The following is a 22,821-nucleotide window of genomic DNA, read 5'->3' as shown; positions in this document are numbered from 1 at the left end:
AAATCGCTTGAATCCGGGAGGCGGAGGTTGCAGTGAGCCAAGATTGCACCATTGCACTCTAGCCTGGGCAACAAAAGCAAAACTCTGTTTTTTTTTTAAAAAAAAAAAAGAAAAAGAAAAAAAGGCACATCCATGAAAATGCCCTTAGCTCCAGTCTTGGCTGACCCCACCGGAGCTTCAACCTGCAATTGAGGGACTCAACACCAGGTGGTAGTGTTTCCTTATGAAGCTCTGGCTAGTAAATGTTTCAGGAATAAATTATGAAGTATAATAGGAAAAATGTTTTTCGGAAATCAAAAAATTGAAATCTTTATAAATTAGTCAAATACAGTTTTAAAGCTGTTATGTAATAAATTTGGAAATGTAAAAGGACTAGCATTAAAGACACGCTTTCTAATGATATCTATTAAAGACACGCTTTCTAATGACATCAGTGATGTGCTGCTATTTAATAATTGGCTGGGGTTGGGGAGAGCCTTGGTTTGTGCTGTTTGCTGATTTCCTTGTGTAAATGCTCCCACTGTGACTGATTTCAGGTCACTGAACATGGAGTTGGGAAAAGGTGGGCACAGTTGGGCGTCACAAGGAGGTAGCAGCCAGCTCCAGGCCACTGCAGTAATGACAGTAAGTGCCTGTAAAGTGCCTCACAGTTTCTGAAGTTCTGTTATGTTCCCCATCTGATGTCATGTGTGTGCCTGACTTTGGGGGCTGCAAAAGATGACCATGATCTGAGCTTTGCAGGGAAAGGCTCATTCCTGCAGCTCCCATCCAGGATTTGCACAGCACAGATCTTGCCCTGGCTGTCTTATCCCCATTGACAGCAGAAGCATGCAGCACTCACTGTGTCCCTGGGACCAGGTTGAATGTCCTCTACATACTACCACAATCTGTCCTCTCACCAGTTTCAAGGGGAAGCCATTCTTGTTTCCTTTTTATAGAAAGGAGAGAAAAAAAGGCCATGAGGGAGGTAGGAATTGGCCAAGGTCATGCAGGCAGGAAGAAGCTGCACAGGTTTTCTGAGTCAACACAAGTCTCTCTGATTCCAAAATCAGATCCCTGCTAGGCGCCGTGGCTCATGCCTGTAATCCCAGCACTTTGGGAGACCGAGGGGGGTGGGTCACCTCAGGTCAGGGGTTTGAGACTAGACTGACCAACATGGTGAAAACCCGTCTCTACTAAAAATACAAAAATTAGCTGGGCATGGTGGCAAGCACCTGTAATCCCAGCTATTCAGGAGGCTGAGGCAGTAAAATCGCTTGAGCCCAGGAGGCAGAGGTTGCAGTGAGCCAAGATGGCTCCACTGCACTCCAGCCTGGGCAACAAGAGTGAAACTCCATCTTAAACAAACAAACAAATAAACATCAGATCTCTTATCCAATTTTCCCCAAAGTTCCACATTCTAAAAAGTTACTAAGAAATGCTGTTAAACCATGTTGTTTACTGCAGGACTTCCCAGAGCCTTAAAAATTCTAACAAATATCACGGCTCTCCAAGAGAAAGACTGGGAATGCAGCATTTCCCAACATAGTTGCCTCTGAGCTCTCCTTTCACTGGGTCTCCTGACCTCAGGAACACATTTTGGAGACTGTTGTACTGTTCCACAGTCCTCCAGGAATGACAGACTTCTAGGACTGGTAGGGGCCATACAGGTCATCGGGTCCAATACTCCATCCAGAGACAGGGAGCTCATGCCCTTCCATCATGACCCCATTGATCTTTGAACAGCAATCTCTATTTCTTCCAAATCTGGTGTTTTAGATCTCCTCTCAGGACCAGTGCTGAAGAGAAAGGGACTGATGGTTCTGCAGAACCCACACCGTGCAGGCTCCTCTCACTCCCCTAGCCCTCAGGACAGCAAACCTGTGCAATGAGCATCATCATACCCAGTGTCAGATGAGGACTGTAGGCACAGAGAGATTTAGGCAGCTTCCTCCAGGCCCCCTCTCAATTCTAACTCTTAACTGCCATGTATCTTTGGCTCCCTTAGTAAGATGGAAGCATGGAGAGGAGGAATGACTAATTTACAGCCTTGGAAATGTAGAATTAGGAAAGCCTCACAAAGGGGATGAGTGGGAGGATGATGAGTGACCCGCAGTTTGGCAGGTGGATAGCAAGAGGAAAGGGCATGCTGGCTAAAAGGACAGCATGTGCAAAGGCCCTGGGGTGAGAAAGAGCAAGGCACTGTCAGGGCAGGAGCAGGAGGGGTGCAGTGAGGGTAAGCCAGCTACAGCGGGGGGCCCAGCCATGCGGACTGTTGCAGACAGTAAGGGTAAGGCAGGACAGGAGGCCAGGGGATCTGACAGGCTGAGCAGGGGCAGAAAGGGAGGCTGAGAATTGGGAACAGGATCCTATAGCTGGTAAAGCACCCAGGGTGGAGAGGGTAATCAGGAGTCCGTCATTCCGGTATAGCACTTTACAGTATGCCACCCCTTCCATGCACACATCCTTCTCTCCTGCAAACACTCCCCATGCCTGAAACCCCAGCTTCCAGCACAGGGTCTGGCACTGATCTTCAGAACATTCTCATTCCTGAATCAGTGAGTAAATAAATGCCCCCTTGCAGAAGTCCTAGAGGAAGGCAGGAAGGCCACCAAATCTTACAGGGGAAAGAGAGACTTGGGAAAGTTAATGACCAGCCCAAATTGACAATCCGTAAGAAGGGGACAGGGCTTGAACTCAGACCTTTTGGCTCCAAGACTCAGAGCTCGGTTCACTGCCCTGAACAGGACACTGGTCCCAGCATTGGGATTCAAGGTGGGGACTGACCTCAGGGTCAGCAGGAAGTGCTCTGCCAACAGAGGAGCCACCAGCCTGGCCAGCCGGGGGCAGCCCGGGCAGCTGCTTTCAAGGGACAGAGTGCAGGAGGGATTGGGCCTGGAGGAGTCCTCACACCCCTCCACACTGAAGATTCCAAAAGTCTGGTGGGGGGATTTTATGGGTGGTGAATGGCCCCTGAGTTGGGGTCTACAGAGCTGGGGAGACTTCAAGCCAGGCAGCAGCCAGCCAGTTGGAGGGAGACCCCTTCCACTCCACTGCCACCTTCTATCACCAACTGCACTATCCCCAAGACTCTGTTCCCTGGCCCCCAGAGAATTGCAGGCCCAGGGCAGCCCCTTGACCTTCCTGGTTCATCCTGGCCATATGCCCTGCCCTGTCCCAGGGCTTGCTCCAAACCAACGAGGACCTGGGTCTTATCCGAGGAGAGTGGCCTGCAGGAGATACCCACCTTACCTCAACTCACCCTCATCAACCAGGACACTTCCTGATTTTCATTTGTATACTTAGATCTTGGGGCTACACTAGGGCATGGTTTATTGTTCAGTCAGCTTCCTACCCATGGACCTAATCACAAATACTCTGCAGTGGCTCTGTATCTTGGGAAATGAAGCATGGTCTACACGGGAAGAGATGTGGTCTGCATCTCCATGGTCTGTACTGGAAGCTGTGTGTTTCCCCTTTGAGGCGTTTTCTTCACTCACACAATGAGACAGCTGAACCAGCTCAGTGTTTCTGGAGGCATGACCCAGAAACCACTTATATCAGAAGTGTCAAAGGAGAGTGCTGTCACGTGGATCCCCAGGCCCCAACCCAGATCTATGAAATCAGAATCTCTGAAGTCAGCACCCAGGAACATGCATTTTAATTCATGCCCTGCCCCACCCACTCAGGTGACTCAGATGGACACTACAGTTTGGAAACCAACAGAGTCCATGGTCTCTGACCTAATCTTTGATTTCACTACACTTTCTTTTAGAGAAATATAGGGTATTTGTCTGGGGCCTGCTGTTTGTCCACTCCAATAACTTCCTCACTCAGGAAGTGAGGAAGACTTCATAGATGTTCCATAAGATAGTCACCTAGAGATAAGCCCAGGTTATTAGAGGAACTAAATATGTAGAATTCAAACCATTGGAATTCCTCTCAGGAAACAGGCTGAGGTGGGCTGGAGGGGCCAGAGGCAGGGAGCGTCACAGGGAAATCCTACCCACAGATGCATTTAGTTCATTGCAAGTTTCCAGCGGAGGGATTTAACAGGTTTAAAGAAGTTTTCTGTGAATCTTTGTTAAGGGAGTGTATGTACAAACAAACAGGGAGGGTTTTTTTAGTAAAAAGTTAATCGGCTTAAAGTGTGCAACTAAATAAGCAAAGCTTACATTAAAGTGACCCACAGAGAAAGGACCCCTAGAAAGAAAGTTCTAGGAAATACAATATGGCCTCTATGTTCTTTTGTAGTTCCACGCTATAAATATTCATGGGACGGTGTTAATGGGGTCCACAGCTCTATGCAACCACAATAGTTTTTTTGTTTATTCTCAGGACCATGAACTTTGAAACCATGACCCTAAATTTCAGGACTCCGCATTCAGGCGCGTTTGCAGAACAGGAGGGGAGAGGTTCGGGCTCTCGGAGGAGAGGAAACAGGCGAGATGTGAATCACGCCTCCTGGATCTTTTGGTTGAGATTAAAGGGTAGGGTCTGTTTAGTGTGAGAAGCGTCCTGTCTCCAGGGTCCCCAGCTGCTCCTGCCTGGGGAGATGGCCTTCTCCAGGAATAGATGGCTCAGTTGCTCAAGCATATGGCAGAGAGGAGTTGAGAGCTGTAAATGTTTTAACAGGATCAAACAGATTTGGTGCAAGTTTTACAATGAAGACTTGGAAAACTTTAAAACTGAGGAATTTCTAAGACAGAGAATTTGAAAGTCATCTAAGCGATGTCCTTGTTTTCCATATGAGGAAACTGGGGTCCAAGAAGGTCAAATGACTTGCTTAAAATATTGCATCTAGAAGCCACGTCTGGGACTCTCGACCATGTGCTTTCCCTACACCAGAAATGGCATATAAGAGACAAGCATGTGCCTCCCCTTACCCACTCTTGCTCAGGACAGATATTCCTAATTGATCACATCTCTCCTGTCCATTGAGCCTGGACACAGTCTCTGAATCCATCTCAACACAGTGCTACAGAGGGCCAACAGAAATGGACAGATATGGCGCATGAGTTGAGACCTGTTTGCCACCTATGCCCTACAGCATGCTGGCAACATTCATAATCCGTTACCCATTTTTTCCAGCTAAGGATTTTCCATTTTCTAACTCTCCATGTTAAAGGTCAGTCAGGACCTAGGAGAGCGCCCTACACAGCTAGGTCCTCTACAGCCGCTCTGAAAGCTGACTGTTCTTCAAGAGAACACACAGCCCTGCCCTCTGCCTTGGCTGGCATCATCCTACTTAACAGATGAGCCAAGAGGATCTGGCTGGTGCCTGGGCTGGCGACCACCTTGCTTACAGCAGATACAGTCTCTGGCCTCGCCTCCTCATCTATATCATAATATGGTTACACCACTACATTTCAGAAATGTCACAGCTTGGCTTTCCCAGCAGGGCTCAGTTGAATCAACAAACACACCTGCTCAGCTAATTTCCAAAAAAGAAAAATTAGCCACAAATTGGTTTGGCCAGGCAGGCCATATCTGTAAGGCTGTTTAAGTTTTACAGCTCCAACTAGGTTTCATCTCACATGCCACCCCACTCAATGGGTGGTGTTTCTTTGAGCAGTGTAAGGTGACTTCTTGGACCCATAGGAAAGAGAGGCATGATCAATTAGTAATATATGCCATTGGCAGGGGGTGTGGAGTGGGGAGGGGGTCGCATGTGCCACACATTTGCCAGTCACAAATTACATTGTAAGGACACTAAAAATGGCCGGGTGCGATGGCTCATGTCTGTAATCCTGGCACTTTGGGAGGCCGAGGCCGGTAGATCACTTGAGGTCAGGAGTTTAAGATTAGCCTGAGAAACATAGCAAAACCCTGTTTCTACTAAAAAAAATACAAAAATTAGCCCGGCATCATGGTGCACGCCTGTAATCCCAGCTACTCGGGAAGCTGAGGCAGGAGAATTGTTTGAACCTGGGAGGCAGAGATTGCAGTAAGCTGAGATTGCACTCCAGTCTCGGCAACAGAGTGAGACTCTGTCTCAAAAAACAAAAACAAAACAACAACAACAACAAAAATACAGATACTAAAAATATTTCAGTCCAGGTAATAGCTGGGGCAAGGCTTGAACCAAGATTAACATCATTGTTTGTATACCTATTCTTCACCCTCTCCACTCTGCTCTGTGTCCAGGAAGCCTGCTTCTGTGGATGGCATCCTCCAGTTTCCCCTCAGGTTTCCTCCAACTTCTGGTTGCTTTCAACTAGGAAGGGATCCTGGCAGACCCTAGGGAAGAGGAGAGAGGCCATGCATTTCTTCCCTGCTGGATGCTACAGGTCTAGCCATAGACACATCCATCCACAACTTCCCCTCCTACCCAGTTCCAGCTCCAGTAGCACTGCTCCCTCCCCTGCCCCTCACCACAGGGATAACGGGCTCATCTCTGGGTGTCTCACCTCTCCTGTTTGTTCCCTTAACCCTGCATCTCTAATTAGCCCCTTCGTGAAGGTCTCTTCATCTGAAACAGCTGGGATAAATTCTGTTTCTTGCTGGGACTCTGACTTATAGAGCTTTTCTAAGAAAATCTTTCCATTATTTCCATAGCCAAATAGGAAGATGGGATTCTGGCTGGTAATGGAGATGACTACGTTGGCCTATGCCGACACCTTTCACTGCTTAATTGGGCAGAATATGACTTACTGTTATCTCATGCCTGCTGCGTTCTCACAGCATGAGCTCACACGGACTCCATTAGGTAATGGAGAGAGGATGCAGTTTAGGTCCTAATAAGCCAAAGCTTCTTGGGCTCTAATTTTACATCTTATGTGCTTGATTTGAGGACCAGGCACATCTCATAAGCCCTAATATCTTCACTGTGAAATGATCTTTTGTAGAGCCATAAGTTGCAATGTAATTATGCAGTACTCATTCTGAAGACAATGGCCATGGGAGACCCTAACTCACAGAGGATGGAAAGATACACTAGGTGGAGAGGGAAGGAGGACTGGGATCTACCTCCGGCCATGCCAAGAGGTATTCAGATGGCCTTGGACAAGTTACTGCCCCTCCCAGGCCTTCAGGGTTCTCACAGGAAACATTAAAAGCTTAGAATAAATAATCCTTTAGGTTCCTTCCAGCTTTAACGTTCTAGAAGATTTGACTCAAAGACCTTGCTTGGTGTAGCTGGCTAACTTTCAGTCATGGTAGTGGGCCTGTTGCCATTTTGACTACATTTTCTTCATAAAGGTCCAGCCAATTTAGCTTATTGTGGCAGAGATTGCTCATTGTCCATGAATACTTCTCTACCTTCTTTCATTTTAAGAGAACCTCTGATTTTTAGCTCCAGGTCCTCCAAAATAAAGCTTTTCCAGACTCCCAAATAGCTACCTGTGGCCAAGTGACTAAGTTCTGTCCAAGGAGATGAAGCAGAAGCAACAAATGGCAGCTCCCAAGAAGCTGGTTCTCCCACATTCTTTGTCCCTTTTTTCTTTTCCACCCCTCCTGTATCCAAACCATGCCCGTGATGGTTTGAGTTCTGCATACCATCTTGACCATGAGGACAAGGACCTCAACTGAGGGAGAGTGGAGTGGCAGACTGGAAGGAGCTTTGATCTTAGATCTTGAAGGACTTCCTGAAGCAGAACTGCCATATCAGCCCTGAATGGAGACCTCCAGATTTTGATGTGAGAAAAGAATAGACTTCTAGCTTGTTTAAGCCAATGTCCCAGATATCAATATATTGCCTCTTGGCTCCAAATCTATCCTTCTTTGTCTTGCTTTGTGACAAAGCAAGAGTAGCTGGAACTATAGGTGTGCACCAGAACACCCGGCTAATTTTTTTTTTTTTGTCATGTTGGCCAGGCTGGTCTCAAACTCCTGGGCTCAAGTGACCTACCTACCTCAGCCTCCCAAAGTGCTGGGATTATAGGTGTGAGGCATCGTGCCCAGCTAAAAGTCTTTTGTTCCTTTACTTGCTGCAGCTGGACCCTATAAACATTGCTCCTTCACCTGTTGACACCATGTCAGGCTTTATCAGTAGAAGACACTGGAAGGACACTGCAAATAGAAGGGGGCATGCTATTCCTGGTTCCAGCAGTCTCACATTGTACCCATGGGAGGGGCTGCCAGCAGTGTTCAGGAAAACCGTTGGCACCAACCCTCCAGAGTTTTGCCAGTTTCCACTGGGTAATTCCCTGTTGGTCAATATTTCAGTGAACTCCCCGATTCCAGCGGGCCAGAGCTACTCTCTCTTAAGAAGCTAGAATTTCAGCCCGGGATGGGTGGAGGTGGGGGTGGCCTCCTCCTTCCCTAGTAGTTGCTCCTTGCATCTGCTATTTTTGTTTTCTTCAGTGTTCTCTTTACCCCATTTGGTCGTCAACCCCCTTTTCCTAGTTGATAATTATATTACATTTTCTAATTACTGTTCAAATTACTGGTGTGGTTTCAGTCTCCTAACTGGACCCTGATGGACACAGCAAATTAACTTGGGTCTGTTCCTAGCAATTTAACTTGATCTGAACTGATACAACCACACAAACATCTCTATGGGAAAGTCAATGATATGGTGCAGAATAAGCCCTCTGCTTTTTAAAAATACTCTCTCCAAAAATTTTTTGTGGCAAATATGACAGAAAGATAATTAAAGTCCTTAATTTAGTAGGAAAAGGGTTCCCACTAAATGTTTTTTAAAACTATTTAATTAGAAAAATGAGCATGAACAGAAGAAAAGGTGCGTGAATAGGAATTGCAATTAGCAGAAGAAATACAAATGATCAAAATGTGTTTTAAAACATTCAAAATTACTGAAAAAAATACAAATTACAAGTGCAAGTTGAAGAAATAGAAAAATACTTTTCTCTAACCAGCAACGGTTTTTTAAAACTAGAATATATAAACTATTAATCCTAATGGGAGTGTAAAGGAACAAAAGACTTTTAGCTGGGCACGATGCCTCACACCTATAATCCCAGCACTTTGGGAGGCTGAGGTAGGTAGGTCACTTGAGCCCAGGAGTTTGAGACCAGCCTGGCCAACATGACAAAAAAAAAAAATTAGCCGGGTGTTCTGGTGCACACCTATAGTTCCAGCTACTCAGAAGGCCGAGGTGGGAGGATCTCTTGAGCGCTGCGGTTCGAGGCTGCAGTGAGCTGTGATTGCACCACTGCACTTTAGCCTGGGTGACAGAGTGAGACCCTGTCTCAAAACACAAAAACAAAAAATGAACAAAAAAACTTTTGAAGGGTTGTTTGGAAAGGAGAATCAGAAAGCCTAAACTCATTGGTACTTTTGACCCAGCAATTCTACTTGTAAAAATTTATTCTAAAGAGATAATTCGTGATGTATATAAACATCTAGCTACAGAGATGACTCCAGCATCATTGTTTATAAAAGCAAAACAAAAAGATTGAGGCCAGGTGCAGTGGTTCATGCCTGTAATCCCAGCACATTGGGAGGCCGAGGCAGGCGGATCACCTGAGGTCAGGAGTTCGGGTCCAGCCTGGGCAAAATGGCGAAACCCTGTCTCTACGAAACATACAAAAATCACGTGGTGCATGCACCTATAGTCCCAGGTACTCAGGAGGTTAAGTGGGAGGATCACCTGAGCCCGGGAGGCGGAGGCTGCAGGGAGTAGTGATTGTGCCATTGCACTCCAGCCTGGGTGACAAAGCAAGATAAGGAAGGAAGGAAGGGAGGAAGGAAGGGAGGAAGGGAGGAAGGGAGGGAGGGTGGGAGGGGAGAGACTGAGAAAAAAATCTGTATGTCCAACAATAGGAGATTGCTTAAATAAATTATGGTGCATCTATACAACAGTGTATAAAACAACTTAAATTGGTTTTGTATCAAGAATGTTTATTACATAAGCATCTTTATTGTCATAGAAAGAGGTTCATGGTACTAAGTGAAACTGAAATAGAAGCAGGTTCAAACCAGTATGTACAGCATTTTCAGGAGAAGAAAAATGTTACAAACATGCCTAGAAAAGGTGTGGGAATATCATACAACAGAATGTTCACAAAAATTACTTCCAGGTAATGGGATTACTGGACATTTTTACTTCTACTTCCTGTATACATTTTCTAAATGTTTTCCAGTGGATGGGAATTAGCTGTGTAGTTAAGGAAAACATTTCATGTTAAACCATTATCTCCCTTTCCACCACTTCAAGGGCACCCCAGTGCCTGCTGAATATGTTTGAATGAACTCACACACGTTTCAATGCTGACCTTGGGGCACAACTCAGCTCAGGACCCCCCTGCCAAACCACAGAGCCACTATCTCTTCCCACCTTCCCTCCCTTCCCATTCCCAAGGCCATAGCCTGCATCCTCATGCTGCAGGCCTCGAACTCTGGGAGGTCCCCCTGCTTCCTGCTTCTACAGATCCTAAGCATCACAGGTCTTCACTGTAACAGTCCTCTGCTGAGAAACCATCAATAGCTCCCCATTTCCTTAGGCATATGTTTCAAATGCCTCAGCTTGACTTCCACTGTTCCAAGCTTATTTCAATCCTGTCATTACTATTCTGCAAAGTAAACCAGAGTAAACTTCCAACTCCAGACACATCACAAACATTCCTCACCTTTGCTGACGCTGTTCATTCTACCTGAAATAGCTTATCTCACATCTCAGCTTCCGCAAATCCAAGACATCCTTCCAGGCCCACCTCAGAGCTTACCAACTCCCTCACCAGGAAGTCTCCCTTGAGTTGACTGCTACCCTTTCTGAGTCCCTCTGGTATCTCATTGACTCAGTTTTCCATTTGACAAATACTGGTTGGGCACCCACCACATGCTGGCACTGTGCTGGTGACTGTGAAGCAAAATCAGTCGCATTTATACTCCTTGGAGCTCATTGTCCAATGCAGAGACAGTCATTGAACAATAATACATCAGTAATAGACCAAGTTATAAACTGTAAAGAGTGCTTTCCAGAAAAACAAAGGTGATGAGAAACCTGAAAGGGGACCTGATTGAGATTGGGGGCTGGGAAGACCTCACTGGGGAAATGAAATGTAAGCTCAGTCCCGGAGGATGAGTCAGAGTTGACCACATATAAAGTCCAGAGACATTTCAGGCAGGAAGAAGAACTGATGTGAGCTGGAGCCTGGCAGGTAAGGGAAGGGAAGCTGAGTCAGAGGAACAAGCAATGACGAGAGCACCCCGGGGCCTGCTGATTGCTCTTATCCCAAGTGCAATGGGGTGACATTAAAGGATTCTAAGCAGGTCTGATCTTGCAAACATGATCACACATGAGTTTGAGAAAGATCACTCTGCAACGCGGAAAACAGATTTTGGGAGGCAAGAGCAGCGTCCAGGAGACCAGTTCAGCCACTACTGCAGCAGCCCAAGTGTGAACTTGGACCAGTGGTAGTGAGGATGGAGAGAAGTGGATGGGCTCAATTTGGAAATAGAATTGACAGCACTTGGGTTGGGCTGAGTGAGAAGAGGAGGGAAGTCAGGTGTCCAGGTAGCAACTGGGTTTCTGTTTTAGGCACCTGGGTGGACTCTGGTACCAGTGTGGTATCTGCACCCATGGGGTCCAGTCCTTAGTGAGCCAAGGAGGAGAGGACAGGAAACCAGTATTGACTTCACAGGGAGGAGAGGCGACCCTGAGACCTGAAAAAGAGTTAAGAAGGAAGGTAGCTTGAGGCTATTGCTGTGGGAAGCCAGCTCACAGGACTCACATCGACTCCAGGCCAGTAACACGGGTGAGAGGCAGGGAAAGAGGCTGGGTGCAAGTTGCAGGATGAGACGGAAGATAAGTGGCCCAGCTGGCAGAGCAGGCAAAGACTCAGGGCTGAACATCTCCACTCAAGTGCTCATGCAGGCGAGCTTGAGAATATTTATTGGTAATTGGCAGAAGTGGTTAGAGGTGGCGTGATCACAGATAGGTCTGTAACCAATCAGCAGGAAAGCTCTGTTCCTGTTGCTATGTTTGCATCCAGGCAGAACCATATTATGAGCAGGCTGAGTGGGTACCATGAGAAACCTGCTTCTACACATTTGGTTTATCTGTCATCCTCTCCCTGCTTCATGGGTGAGAGCAAGTGAGCTGTGGAGCAATTAATTATCACTTGCCACATGCTATGTATCCCAGGAGAACTCTTGGCAGCCCTGAGATGGAGAGATTGGCATTCACAGGCCAGTGAAGTTGCTACTTATAGGGAAATTCTAAAATAGGGAATAATACTATGAGTAACAATAATAATAGCAAGAGGGGCCAACAATTAATGACTGCTTGCTAAACACTTCATGTTCACTGCCTCATTTAATCCTCAAACAAGATTATATGATGAGTTTCAATATCATTATTTTCCAAATGAGGAAACTGAGGCTCAAAGAGATTAAGAGACTTGGCAGAGGCAGATTTAAAGCCATGGGCTGCGTGATGCCAAAAACAATCTCTACAACTCGATGCTCACTGCTTCTGCTCTTTATCAGCCTGAGCATCCTTGGGAAAGACTGGCCATCGAAGTCTTCTCCCTCTGGAGATGAGGACAGTGACTGGACCCATCGCCCTCAACTGACCTGACACCCATGCACTGACCCTGGGCCTTATGGAAGAGTAGTAGAGGAACAGAGACGGGGACAGCTGCATTTTGACACCTGGTATTATTCATTTATTCTTCCCCATGCTTTAGGACAGAGAGTACTTGGAAAGCCAGAATTCTCTCATCCTTGTCAGATTCCTAGACAAGGGTAAAGAAAAAGATAGGGAGACGGTCATGGGCTTTGGTGCTCAGGGAACAAATACACAAATGTGGCCTTCAGACTGGGCAGCAAGGAGAAGCTCATTCACTGGGGGTGGAGGCAGCCAGGCAAAGCTGGAGGCCCCAGGGTTGAAGAGGTCACATGGCATAGAGGGGAAAACAGGGATTAGAGGTCTCAATATCCTGTGCTGGTCCTAGCCCAGGCTCTCCCCTGTGCAAGCACCCTGACCATGGCCTGTAATGCCCCTGAGATCATGTGAGCCCAGGCTATCTCCTGCGAGTGCTCACATCAACTCCTAATTAGAGCTGAGATGACATTACATTAGAATCATGTCTGAACATGGTAAGCATCCAGTAAATATTATTTTTAAAATTATTATCATCCCACAGAAATCCAGCAAGGTTTCTAAGTGGCAGGAAAGTAAATATCTGAACAACCAAAGTGATAGGGTCTGGCTTTGTGTCCCCACCCAAATCTCATCTCCACGTGTCAAGGGAGAGACCTGGTGGGAGGTGATTGGATCACGGGGGCGGTTTCCCTCATGCTCTTCTCGTGATACTGAGCGAGCTTTCGCGAGACCTGATGGTTTACAAGCGGCCATCAGCACTTTTAAATGATGGGAGAAGCCATCAGCTGAATGGAGGCTCAGGCCCAAAGCCATTTATATGTCTCCAAATAGCCAGGGACTGGTTTCTTCGGTGGGGCTCAGACATCTGGTTGGCTTGCAGGCACCAAATGCCTTAGCCTAATGCCATCCTCAGTGAGGCCATTGAGATTCATGGAAGATTTAAGTTTTAGGTCAAAGTCTCTGGGTGTAGCCAGGCATGGTGGCTCAGGCCTGTAATCCCAGCACTCTGGAAGGCTGAGGCAGGCAGATCACTTGAGGCCAGGAGTTCGACACCAGCCTGGCCGATATGGCGAAACTCCATCTCTACTAAAAATACAAAAATTACCCCGGTGTGGTGGCGCATGCACTGTAATCCCAGCTACTCAGGAGGCTGAGGCACAGAAATCACTTGAACCCAGGAGGCAGAGGTTGCAGTGAGCTGGGATCCCACCACTGCACACACACACACACACACACACACACACACACACACACACACAATCTCTGAGTATAGAGGAGCTATCAGAATTGGCACCATCAGAAAACATAAATCCCTTAGAACATCACCTGGCTGTGTGTATTAGTCCATTCTCACACTGCAATAAAGATACTACCTGAGACAGGGTAATTTATAAGCAAAAGAGGTTTAATTGACTCACGGTTCTGCATGGATGGAGAAGCCTCAGGAAACTTACAATCATGGTGGAAGGTAAAGAAAGGGGAAACAGGCACATCTTACATGGCAACAGAAGAGAAAAAGTGCACAGGGGAAACGGTCACTTTTAAACCATCAGGTGTCGTGAAAGCTCACTCACTATCACAAGAACAGCATGAGGGAAACCGCCCCCGTGATTCAATCACCTCCCACCAGGTCTCTCCCTTGATGCATGGGGATTGCAATTCCAGATGAGATTTGGGAAGGGACACAAAGCCAGACCATATCACTTTGATTGTTCAGATATTTAGTTTCCTACCACTTGGAAACCTTGCTGGATTTCTGTAGGATGATAATAATTTTAAAAATAGTATTTACTGGATGCTTACCATGTTCAGACATGATTCTAAGTGCTTCCTCTATTTTAATCATTAAATCCTCATAATAACCCTATGTGGGTAGATATTAGTAACCACATTCATAGATAAGGACAGAGTCCCAGCAAGCCTAAGCAGGTTTACCCACAGCCGTGAAGTGGCAGAGCCGGTATTTGAACCCAGGAAATTTGCTTCTAGCACCTGCTGCTTTGCCCAAGGCTGTCTCAGAAGTACGGAAAACAGTGCTGTTCATACAATTCAGTTCACTCCACACACTTGCTGGGGCATAACAGGTTCTTCAAGGGCGACATAACTCTAGCACTGTGTATTTCATATTTATAGAGTGCTTCTGTTTCTAAGCACAGTACCAAGTGCCTTCACATCAGGTACCAAGTGCCTGTTAATCAGAGTTTCTGTTAACAGCATGATATACACTCGGACACTGAGGCTTTGAAGGCTGAGGGACTTGCTCCAGGTCTCACCACTAGAAAGTGATAGAGCTGAGGCTGGGCGTGGTGGCTCATGCCTGTAATCCTAACACTTTGGGAGGCTGAGGCAAGTGGATCACGAGGTCAGGAGTTTGAGACCAGCTTAGCCAACCTGGCGAAATCCTGTCTCTACTAAAAATACAAAAATTAGCCGGGCATGGTGGCGGGCATCTGTAATCCCAGCTACTAGGGAGGCTGAGGCAGGACAATCAATTGAATGTGGGAAGTGGGGGTTGTAGTAAGCTGAGATCGTGCCACTGCACTCAGGCCTAGATGACAGAGCGTGACCGCGTCTCAAAAAAAAAGAAGAAAAAGGAAAGTGACAAAGCTGAGAAGAAAAATTTAAGTCAGCCCAATTCCAAAGCATGGGTACAGAACCACAACATGTCAGCAAGATCTTTGTTCTCTACAGTCTGGGGAGGGGCCAGGTGCTCAAACAACCATAGTCCAGGCTGGGGAGTGCCCTGAGAATGACCGGAGAAGCAGTGGTCAGTTGGACGGCCAGAGCTGAGATGCCCTGCTGACCTGTCTACAATCAGCTTCCATCTGGGAGCCTCTTCTGCTGTGCAGGCTGAGTCCAGCCCTGGGTAGGAGGCTCCCCAAGGGCAGGGTTGAGTCTAATCAGCACTTAGACCCTCAGCACTCATGCCAGGCCCGCATGCCTGGTGCACTGCATATCTGGGGCTATGTGGATGGCTCAGTGGCATCATGCCTGTCCCCACTCCTCTCCTCTCACTGTGCAGGACAGCAGAGGAAAACACGCTCTCCAAAAACACATACTCCCCTGAGGAAAGGGTGTGCCACACTGATCACTACACTACTGGGTGGGAGAGAAAAGGAAAAAATGGGTTCCATGATGTGACTTGGAGACCTACCTTTATTATGTTGTTGTGGACTTTTCTGTCTACCAAATATGGGCTCTGTCCACAGAGGCATCGAAGGACCAGCAAGGTCAGGCAGAAAGTCTAGGCCTGAAGCTCAGTTTCCTCATATACAAATGGCAGCCATCACAGCAGCTTGTCTGCTCTGGGGGCTGTGCTGAGGGTCAGTGGGTGGTGTTCTTGCTGTCATTCAGCTCCCAGAGCAGCCCCCTCCAAGAGGGGCCGGATGTGTCTTCCTTCCCGGTCCCCCCTTTCCCAGACTCTGGCACCCCAGTGTGAGACCTGGCCACTGTTGAGAACTCTAGGTTCTGCTTGGCATTGGATGGTCACACACTCCACACGTGCTTGGCTGAGCTGAATTCTCAGCTCGAGCAGCTGTGCCAGTCAGCCAACTGTTCCTCAGGGGGTAAGGCCATGAGCTTCCTCCCCCAGCTCTGCCCCTGGCCCTGTCCTCATCTGCATTTCCTTAAAATCTTTATTGAGATATAACTCACATGCCATAAAATTCACCCTTCACTTACTTTTGAGACTCTGTTTAACCACAATGATCAGGTCTGAAATTAAGAATCTCTAACCCTAACTACACTAGATGAAATAAATTATTTGTTTATTGCAAAAATTCAATTTCCTCTACAGCATTTCAACAAGAGTTCAAGAAGTGCTGTGAGCGCCTGCTCTGTACTCTGATAATGTAAATATCATTATATACTTGCCTTGTGCCAGATACTGTGCTCAGCACTTGACAAACATTGTATTATTTAATCCTTATAGCAATCCTAAAAAGTGGATATTACTAGTTCTTTTTTTCCCTGAGGCTCAGGGAAGTTGAGTAACATACTCAAGGTCACACAGCCTTGCCTAGGTGGCAGATTTGGAATCTAGGTCTGTCAGACATCAGAGCCCGTGTTCTTAACTGGCTCACACCCTGCCCCATTGCACAGCGGAGTGTGAAATTGTGGAGAGAAAGTAGACTAGATTCTGCTCCTGTATCATCTGGAGAAACAGAGAAGACAAACACTTAACTCCAGTATGGCCCTGAAATATTTTAATTCCATCAAATCAGCACCTGCCTATCAGCAATGACATCATAACAAGTTAGAATGAAAATAAAGATGTAAAAATATCAGCCACCCTTACCTAGGTGTGGTCCATGGTGTGGGAGTCTGATGGAGGGCAGGTGGAGTACCAGAGAGATGGTAGCTCACCTTCTAGAGATGCGTCATGCCAGGGAGACAAGCTTCCAGGAGGCACCATGTGAGCCTCATCTCTGCTTAAAAACCAGGATGCCCGTCCTGCCATGAAGGCTGGCAACTCCAGAGGAGCACTATCCATGACTCTACAATCTTCCCAATGCCACTCTGGGCACTTTTAGGAGTCCCCAGCACACTGGCCCAGGGCTGCTTCAGTTTCTAGGCCGACAGTACCATGAGGGCTGCTGGCAATAGCTGCCCGAGAGAGGGCTCTTGGTGAGCTCCCAAATGAAACTTGATTGGTAAGATGTCTTGGAGAGAATGGCAGAGTGAGGTGAAACACCAACTTCCAGGCAGAAGTCTGAAAGTGTGGGCTACTGGTTCCTGAGCCATAAGACACGAGGGACCACCAGCTATATTTATCCTATCCGAACATGGGACCCAGAGCGGTGAATAAGGCCCTGGTATTTACCAAGCCATCCCCTGAAAAGTGAAGCTGGCTATCAGGCAGTTCCCTTAGATTTAATAAACCCAAAAGGCTGTGCAGCATTTTCATATCATTTGAGCCTCATGTAGACAGTTTTTGAGTCACATACCCTCAGCTCACCTCTGGGCAGTTCCATATTTCTGCCGCATGTCTCCCCACCTTTCTGCTCGAGAACTTTTTCTAAATCTGTAGAGCCCTCTATTCCCGGATACTCAGGGAAGTTAATGCCTCAGGGAATGTGGCAAGTCATCTTTTCCAAAACTGGCTGCAACCACATCTCTCATTTCATGTGCCCTTTTAACAATGTGATATTGACATGCCTCCCACGGGAGAGGTGGGTCTATGCTCTCCCACCTTGAACCTGGGAGGGCTTGTGGCCGTGATGGAAGTGACAATGTGTGATTCTGAGGCAAAGCCATCAAAGGGAACACAGCTTCCATTTGGTTCTCTTGGGATGCCTGCACTTAGAATCCAGCTGCCATGCTTCAAGGAAGCCCACATAGACCACATGGAGAAGCCACCTGTAAGAGTTCTGGCCAACTGGTCCCAGGCAACAGACGGCCTCAACAGCCAGACATGTGAGTGAATGAGCCTTCAGATAACTTCAGAACCCACTTGTTGAGTCACCCCAGCCTGTAAGTCTTCCTAGCTGAGGCTCAGCCATCATGGAACAAAGACAAGCCTCCCCTGCTGTGTCTTTTCTAAATTCCTAATCAACAGAATCATGAACATAATAAAACAGAGGTTGTTCTACCCCACTGGTCTGGAATACTTTCTTACATGGGAATAGAAACTATAGCAAGGAGCAGACAGTGAAGGGCAGCAGCCTTTGGATAAATGCTGCAGCCTCCTATTCTCTGGGCAGATAATTTGGGAGGCATTCTGTAAGCTCCTCAAAGGAGCTCCCAGTGGGGTCAGGGGCCCATTGCCTAAAGCAGCTCCCTTGATTCCACTCCCTTCATTGGATTTCCTTCCTCCCTGTCTCATTCCTGCTCCCTCAACCCTGCTTCCTGGGATCACCTTCCACATGAACTATCTACACCAAAGTCCTTGTCTAAGGCTCTTCTTTCCGAAGAATCCAACTAAAACTGGCCTTTTGTCTACCCTGCAAAGCAAGCATTTTTGCTCCCACTCCCATTTTGTAGATGAGGAGATTGAGACATGGAAAGGTAAAAATGACTTGCTCAAGGCCACACAGTGAGTAAGGGGGGCAGGGTCAAGATAAGAACCTAGGCCTTCTGACTTGAAATCAGCTTAAAACCTGTGGGTGAGGGCAGGCAGGCAGGAACAGTCCTCCCAAGCTTTGCTCTCAGAGGCACGGTGGTTGGAAGAATGCCTTGTGATTTACTGCCAGTTGAACCCTTAGCTCTATTAACAGTATCAGAAGAAAAACAATTGGCAGAGCTATGGATGACCAGACAGAGAACATCCCCCAGAAGCCCCAGGCCCCTCACCAGCCCCAGGCCAGGAGGGCTTCATAGACTAACTCCCACTCCCCAGTCATTTGATTTAAAAGTCATCCCTTTTACAGCATCAAATAGATTGTCTATTAGTAAATTTAAATTTTCCAGCTTAAAACCTGCCTTAAGGTCAGCATGAATATATTCTTTCCATCAGTTTCTAGAAAATCCGTTTATAAAAAGTATCTAACTGTATTTCACCACTGTTCTAAGTACTTTATCAGGAATCATCCCCATTTATAAATGAGGAAGCTAATGCCCAGAGAAATGAAGTGATTTACCCAAGGATACATAGCTTGTCAGTGGCAGAGTAAATGGTAAAAATGGTATTAAAAAATTGCAAAAGTAGTGAAATGATAAAATTAGAAATGGTAAAATTACCAGTTTGTTCAGCTTCTAAGAGGCTGGGCTAGAACCAAAGATCATAGACTCATAGAACACTGGATAGGAAGCAGCCAGCAGGCTCACACTGAAGTGCCTGCAAGGTATGAAGTAGGCCCACAGCAAGACGGTTGATGTGGACCAAGAGCGCAAGCTCTCTGGACATGTCACTTTGCAATTCTAACAAGGCAGACATTTTCATTCTGCAGGTAAGGAACTGGGGCCCAGAGAGGAGGGGAATCGTCCAGGTAACACAGCTCCTGAGAAGCCAGGAATAGATTCAAGATCCTCCCCTCTGCATTCTGAGTCCACAGTAGGATGGAGACCCACACCAAGAAGGGAGAGTGGGAGGCGTTTTAGTTTTGCAGCCCTGAGGCAGGTCCTAAAAGGAGAGCTTCTGGCCAGAAGAGTCAGGGAGTTAGGATTTCACTGAGATAGAATGGGAGGCTGCCCCTAAAGGTTTGCATTAAATATGCAACCAAGAAATGCAGTGTCCCCCTAGCCAAGAGGCAAGTCCTTTCTCTGAAACTTCAGTACACTGATGAACTGCTTGCTGGGCTTCCAGACCTAGCTTTGGCTCCACCTCAGGCAACTTCCGAGAGGATGGGCTGACTTGAGATGTTACCTTTTCCCCCAGGTTGTCCTTATTATCGCCCTCTTCTGGCCACTCTTAGCATCAATGTAGCCCAGGGAGAGGCCAATGGGTTGGGAGATTTCAAGGAGTCTGAGGAGGGTGCCTGAAGTTGGCTGAAGCTACACTGGCCAGATTCTCTGCCTTCCAGCCCTGCCTGCACATCCCATCCTGTCTGTGAAGAATCACAGAATATGCATGCCCCTGGTTATCTTGTATTTTCTCTAAAATTACTGGGGAAAATGAGGCTGTAACAGGCAAGCCTGCCTCAGGGTTATTCTCCAAGGCTGAGACCGGAAGCTGGGATATCTCTTTCACACCTGGATTCACAATGCCCAGACCAGCACCCAGCATACTGGAGATGCACAATACATTCCTGAGCAAATCAATCACTTCACCCACTCCAGCTGCCCACACTGCCTCCCAGAGGCCCCAGCTCACACCCAGCAGGGACTAGGGTCTGACAAGTGTGGGAGGTGGTCCAGCCACTCCTTTTATCCCACATCTATTTTCCCAGCTTCAGTGGCCCTCTTTTCAGGCCCAGGCTGCCGTTCCAACAGTGCTCTGGAGCCTCTTCTCCCTGGCCTTGAATTAGGTCCCATGAGGAACTCATGGTACCTGGGCCAGGCATGCTACCTGCTGAGGTTTTCTCCAGTTGTCCAGGAACCAACTCCTCTGCCCACCTTCCTAACTCAGAAGCCCCATGAGGTACAGCAGTAGGTGGATATACTGCAGGAAACTTCCCTTACTAAGATCAGGCCCCTCAAGACTAGTTTGATCTTAAACCTTCACAAGATTCTCAAGTCTCACAAACTCCTCCTGCCTCCTAGTAACCTGGTCTTCCCCAGACTTTACCCAGTCCTGACTCTCCCAACCCCCAGCCTAGACCCGAGCCACTGCAGTGATAGTAACAATAAAAAATAACGACAATGCCATCATTTCACTTGCAGAGAATTTTCCCATAAATCACCTGAGTCCTCCTATAATTACTGCCACCAGTTTAGAGATGAGGAACCTGGAACTGATAGAGGCTTCCAGGGCTTGAAGGGGCGATCACCGGCCCACAGGCCCCGCATAGACCTGGCCAGCCACAGCCCCGGGAAGGAGCACCTGCCCCTCCGAGGGTGGAGGTCGCACTCTTCCCTCCCCATTCTTCTCTGCCGACCGCCAAGGGAAACGGGGCCGCACAAAGCCAAAGATAAACACCACTACCCGCGGGCCACTGGCCATGGGCCAGGAGCGTCTGTGCGAGCCTCTGAGCTCAGCCTCTCCCTGGGAGCGTGAGCACCCCTCTGTCAGTGCTGGAACCGCCCCACACTCATCAGCTTGCTGGAACATGCGCTCGGGGCCCTTCGGAGGCTAAGGCTTCAACGACTCCAGCTCGGAAGCCGCTCCCCTCGGCACTCACGAGCCGGTCGGTGGCCCGGGGAAGCGGGAGCTGCAGCACCCGGGCGGCAACTGCGCCCGAAAGGCCCGTACGCCCCGGGCGCCGCTTCCTGGCGGGATTAGAGCACCTGCCGGCTTCCATCTCCACCCGCCCAGGGCGACCCTCAGGCCGGGACCGCTACAGGGAAGTTTTGCTCATTCTTCCTCGGCGACCCCTTTCCTTTTGCCCGCTGTGACGCTTTTCTTTTTAAAATCTCTTCACAAGAGTAACCACTGATCTTGGGAAACTTTGCGCGAAACTTACAAATGCTGTGAAATCGGAGCCAGGAACTCCATCTGAGCCTGGGAGCGCCGCGCCCAGCCCGGCTCTTCTGCTACCGCCCGGAGCGTCCGGCGGTGGCCAGTGCTGCCCACTCGCTGCCAGGCGGCCCTGGCACCCACCCTGCCCCTGAGCGCCCTCTCGGCCTCGGGCACTCGCCCTGATTAGCTTCGGGAACGCGCCGGCTGCCGACCCCCCGGTGCGCACCGCAAACCTGGGGCCGGGACGTCCCAGCCTCGGAGTGGTTTTTAAGCAATTCCTCGCAGGCATTGTCTTCCCGGGGAGCCGGGGATCTCAGGGGAGGGGAGAGGAGACCCGCCCCACAGACGGTAGCGCAGGCTTGCCCACCACCTCATTTGCATTTCAAAGGCAAACTTCTGCGGGACTTCCCTGGCGGCGGCGGTGGCACCTACCGGCTTTGCAAGGGTCGTGGTAATGCTCCAGCTGCTGCTCCGTGCCCTCCTCGCCGTCCAGCGCCGAGTAGTCTGCGGTGGCGTCCGGGCGCTCCCCGAGTTCCCCGGCGCCGCGAGGCAGCGGCAGCAGCAGCAGCAGTGACACCAGGGCCCCAAGTGCAGTTGCCTGGGGCATGGTGGCGCGGGGCCGGCGGGGGCAGAGGGAGTTGCGTGCACGAAAGCTCAGCTCGGCCGAAGGACGGCGCACACTAGGTCGGTCGGCTGCGGCTGGGACTCCGTGGTTACACAGGGCTGCCGGGCATGGCTCGGGCGCGGAGCAAGTGGAGCGCGGCGCCCCCTGTCTTCGTCGAGGCTCCGGGAAGCAGCTGCTCGGAGCTACTTGCCCGGCGGCCGAGGCTGCGGCGGCTGCGACTGTGGCAGTGGCGGCGGTGGTTGGAGCAGTGGCCGCTCCGCCCCTCTCCACTAGGGCTGGACGACACAGCCTTCGCCAGGAGCCCTGGGCAGCCAATCACTCGGGCGCCCGAGGCGAGGCCCCTCCTCCTCCCGGCACCTCCGCAACTTCGGAGGAAGGCGAGCGAGGTGAAGATGCTGAAGCCAAGGGCCGGGGGCCAGCTCCACGCCCACCCAGCCAAAGGCGCCTGCCCAGGGCGCCACCTTGGCCTCTGGCTCCCAAGAATGCTGTTTCTGAAGATCGAAGCTGGGCTTCCCGCCTTGTTTTATTTCCATAACTCACTTTACAACTCCCCGATGCACACGTGGCCAGAGGCAGCAACAGTGGTTAGAACTCCGAGCGCTGGACCAGGAGCCCTGTGTACACGATTCATGTCACTACCAACGGGCTATGTGCATTCGGGCAGCTGCTTCTCTGCAGGGATGAGTGAATGTCTCTGAGGTCCCTTTCAGC

The 22,821-nt window shown here is 48.8% G+C and overlaps 1 protein-coding gene across 1 annotated transcript in view; it reads right to left on the bottom strand.

Annotated features, from left to right (window-relative positions):
• The window catches only part of TLL2 (tolloid like 2), a 148,646-nt gene extending 126,311 nt beyond the window's left edge, over nucleotides 1-22,335 (bottom strand). Inside the window, exon 1 of the mRNA XM_010389582.2 lies at nucleotides 21,918-22,335. Coding sequence (XP_010387884.2) covers nucleotides 21,918-22,092 — 175 coding nt within the window. The 5' untranslated portion in view covers nucleotides 22,093-22,335. The remainder of the gene's footprint in view (nucleotides 1-21,917) is intronic.
• Between the last annotated feature and the right edge of the window lie 486 nt (nucleotides 22,336-22,821).

Source organism: Rhinopithecus roxellana, chromosome 11 (genome assembly GCF_007565055.1).
Source record: "Rhinopithecus roxellana isolate Shanxi Qingling chromosome 11, ASM756505v1, whole genome shotgun sequence".
Lineage (NCBI taxonomy): Eukaryota > Metazoa > Chordata > Mammalia > Primates > Cercopithecidae > Rhinopithecus > Rhinopithecus roxellana.
Note: the sequence above shows the minus strand (reverse complement) of the source record. Positions and strands in the feature narration are given on the sequence as shown.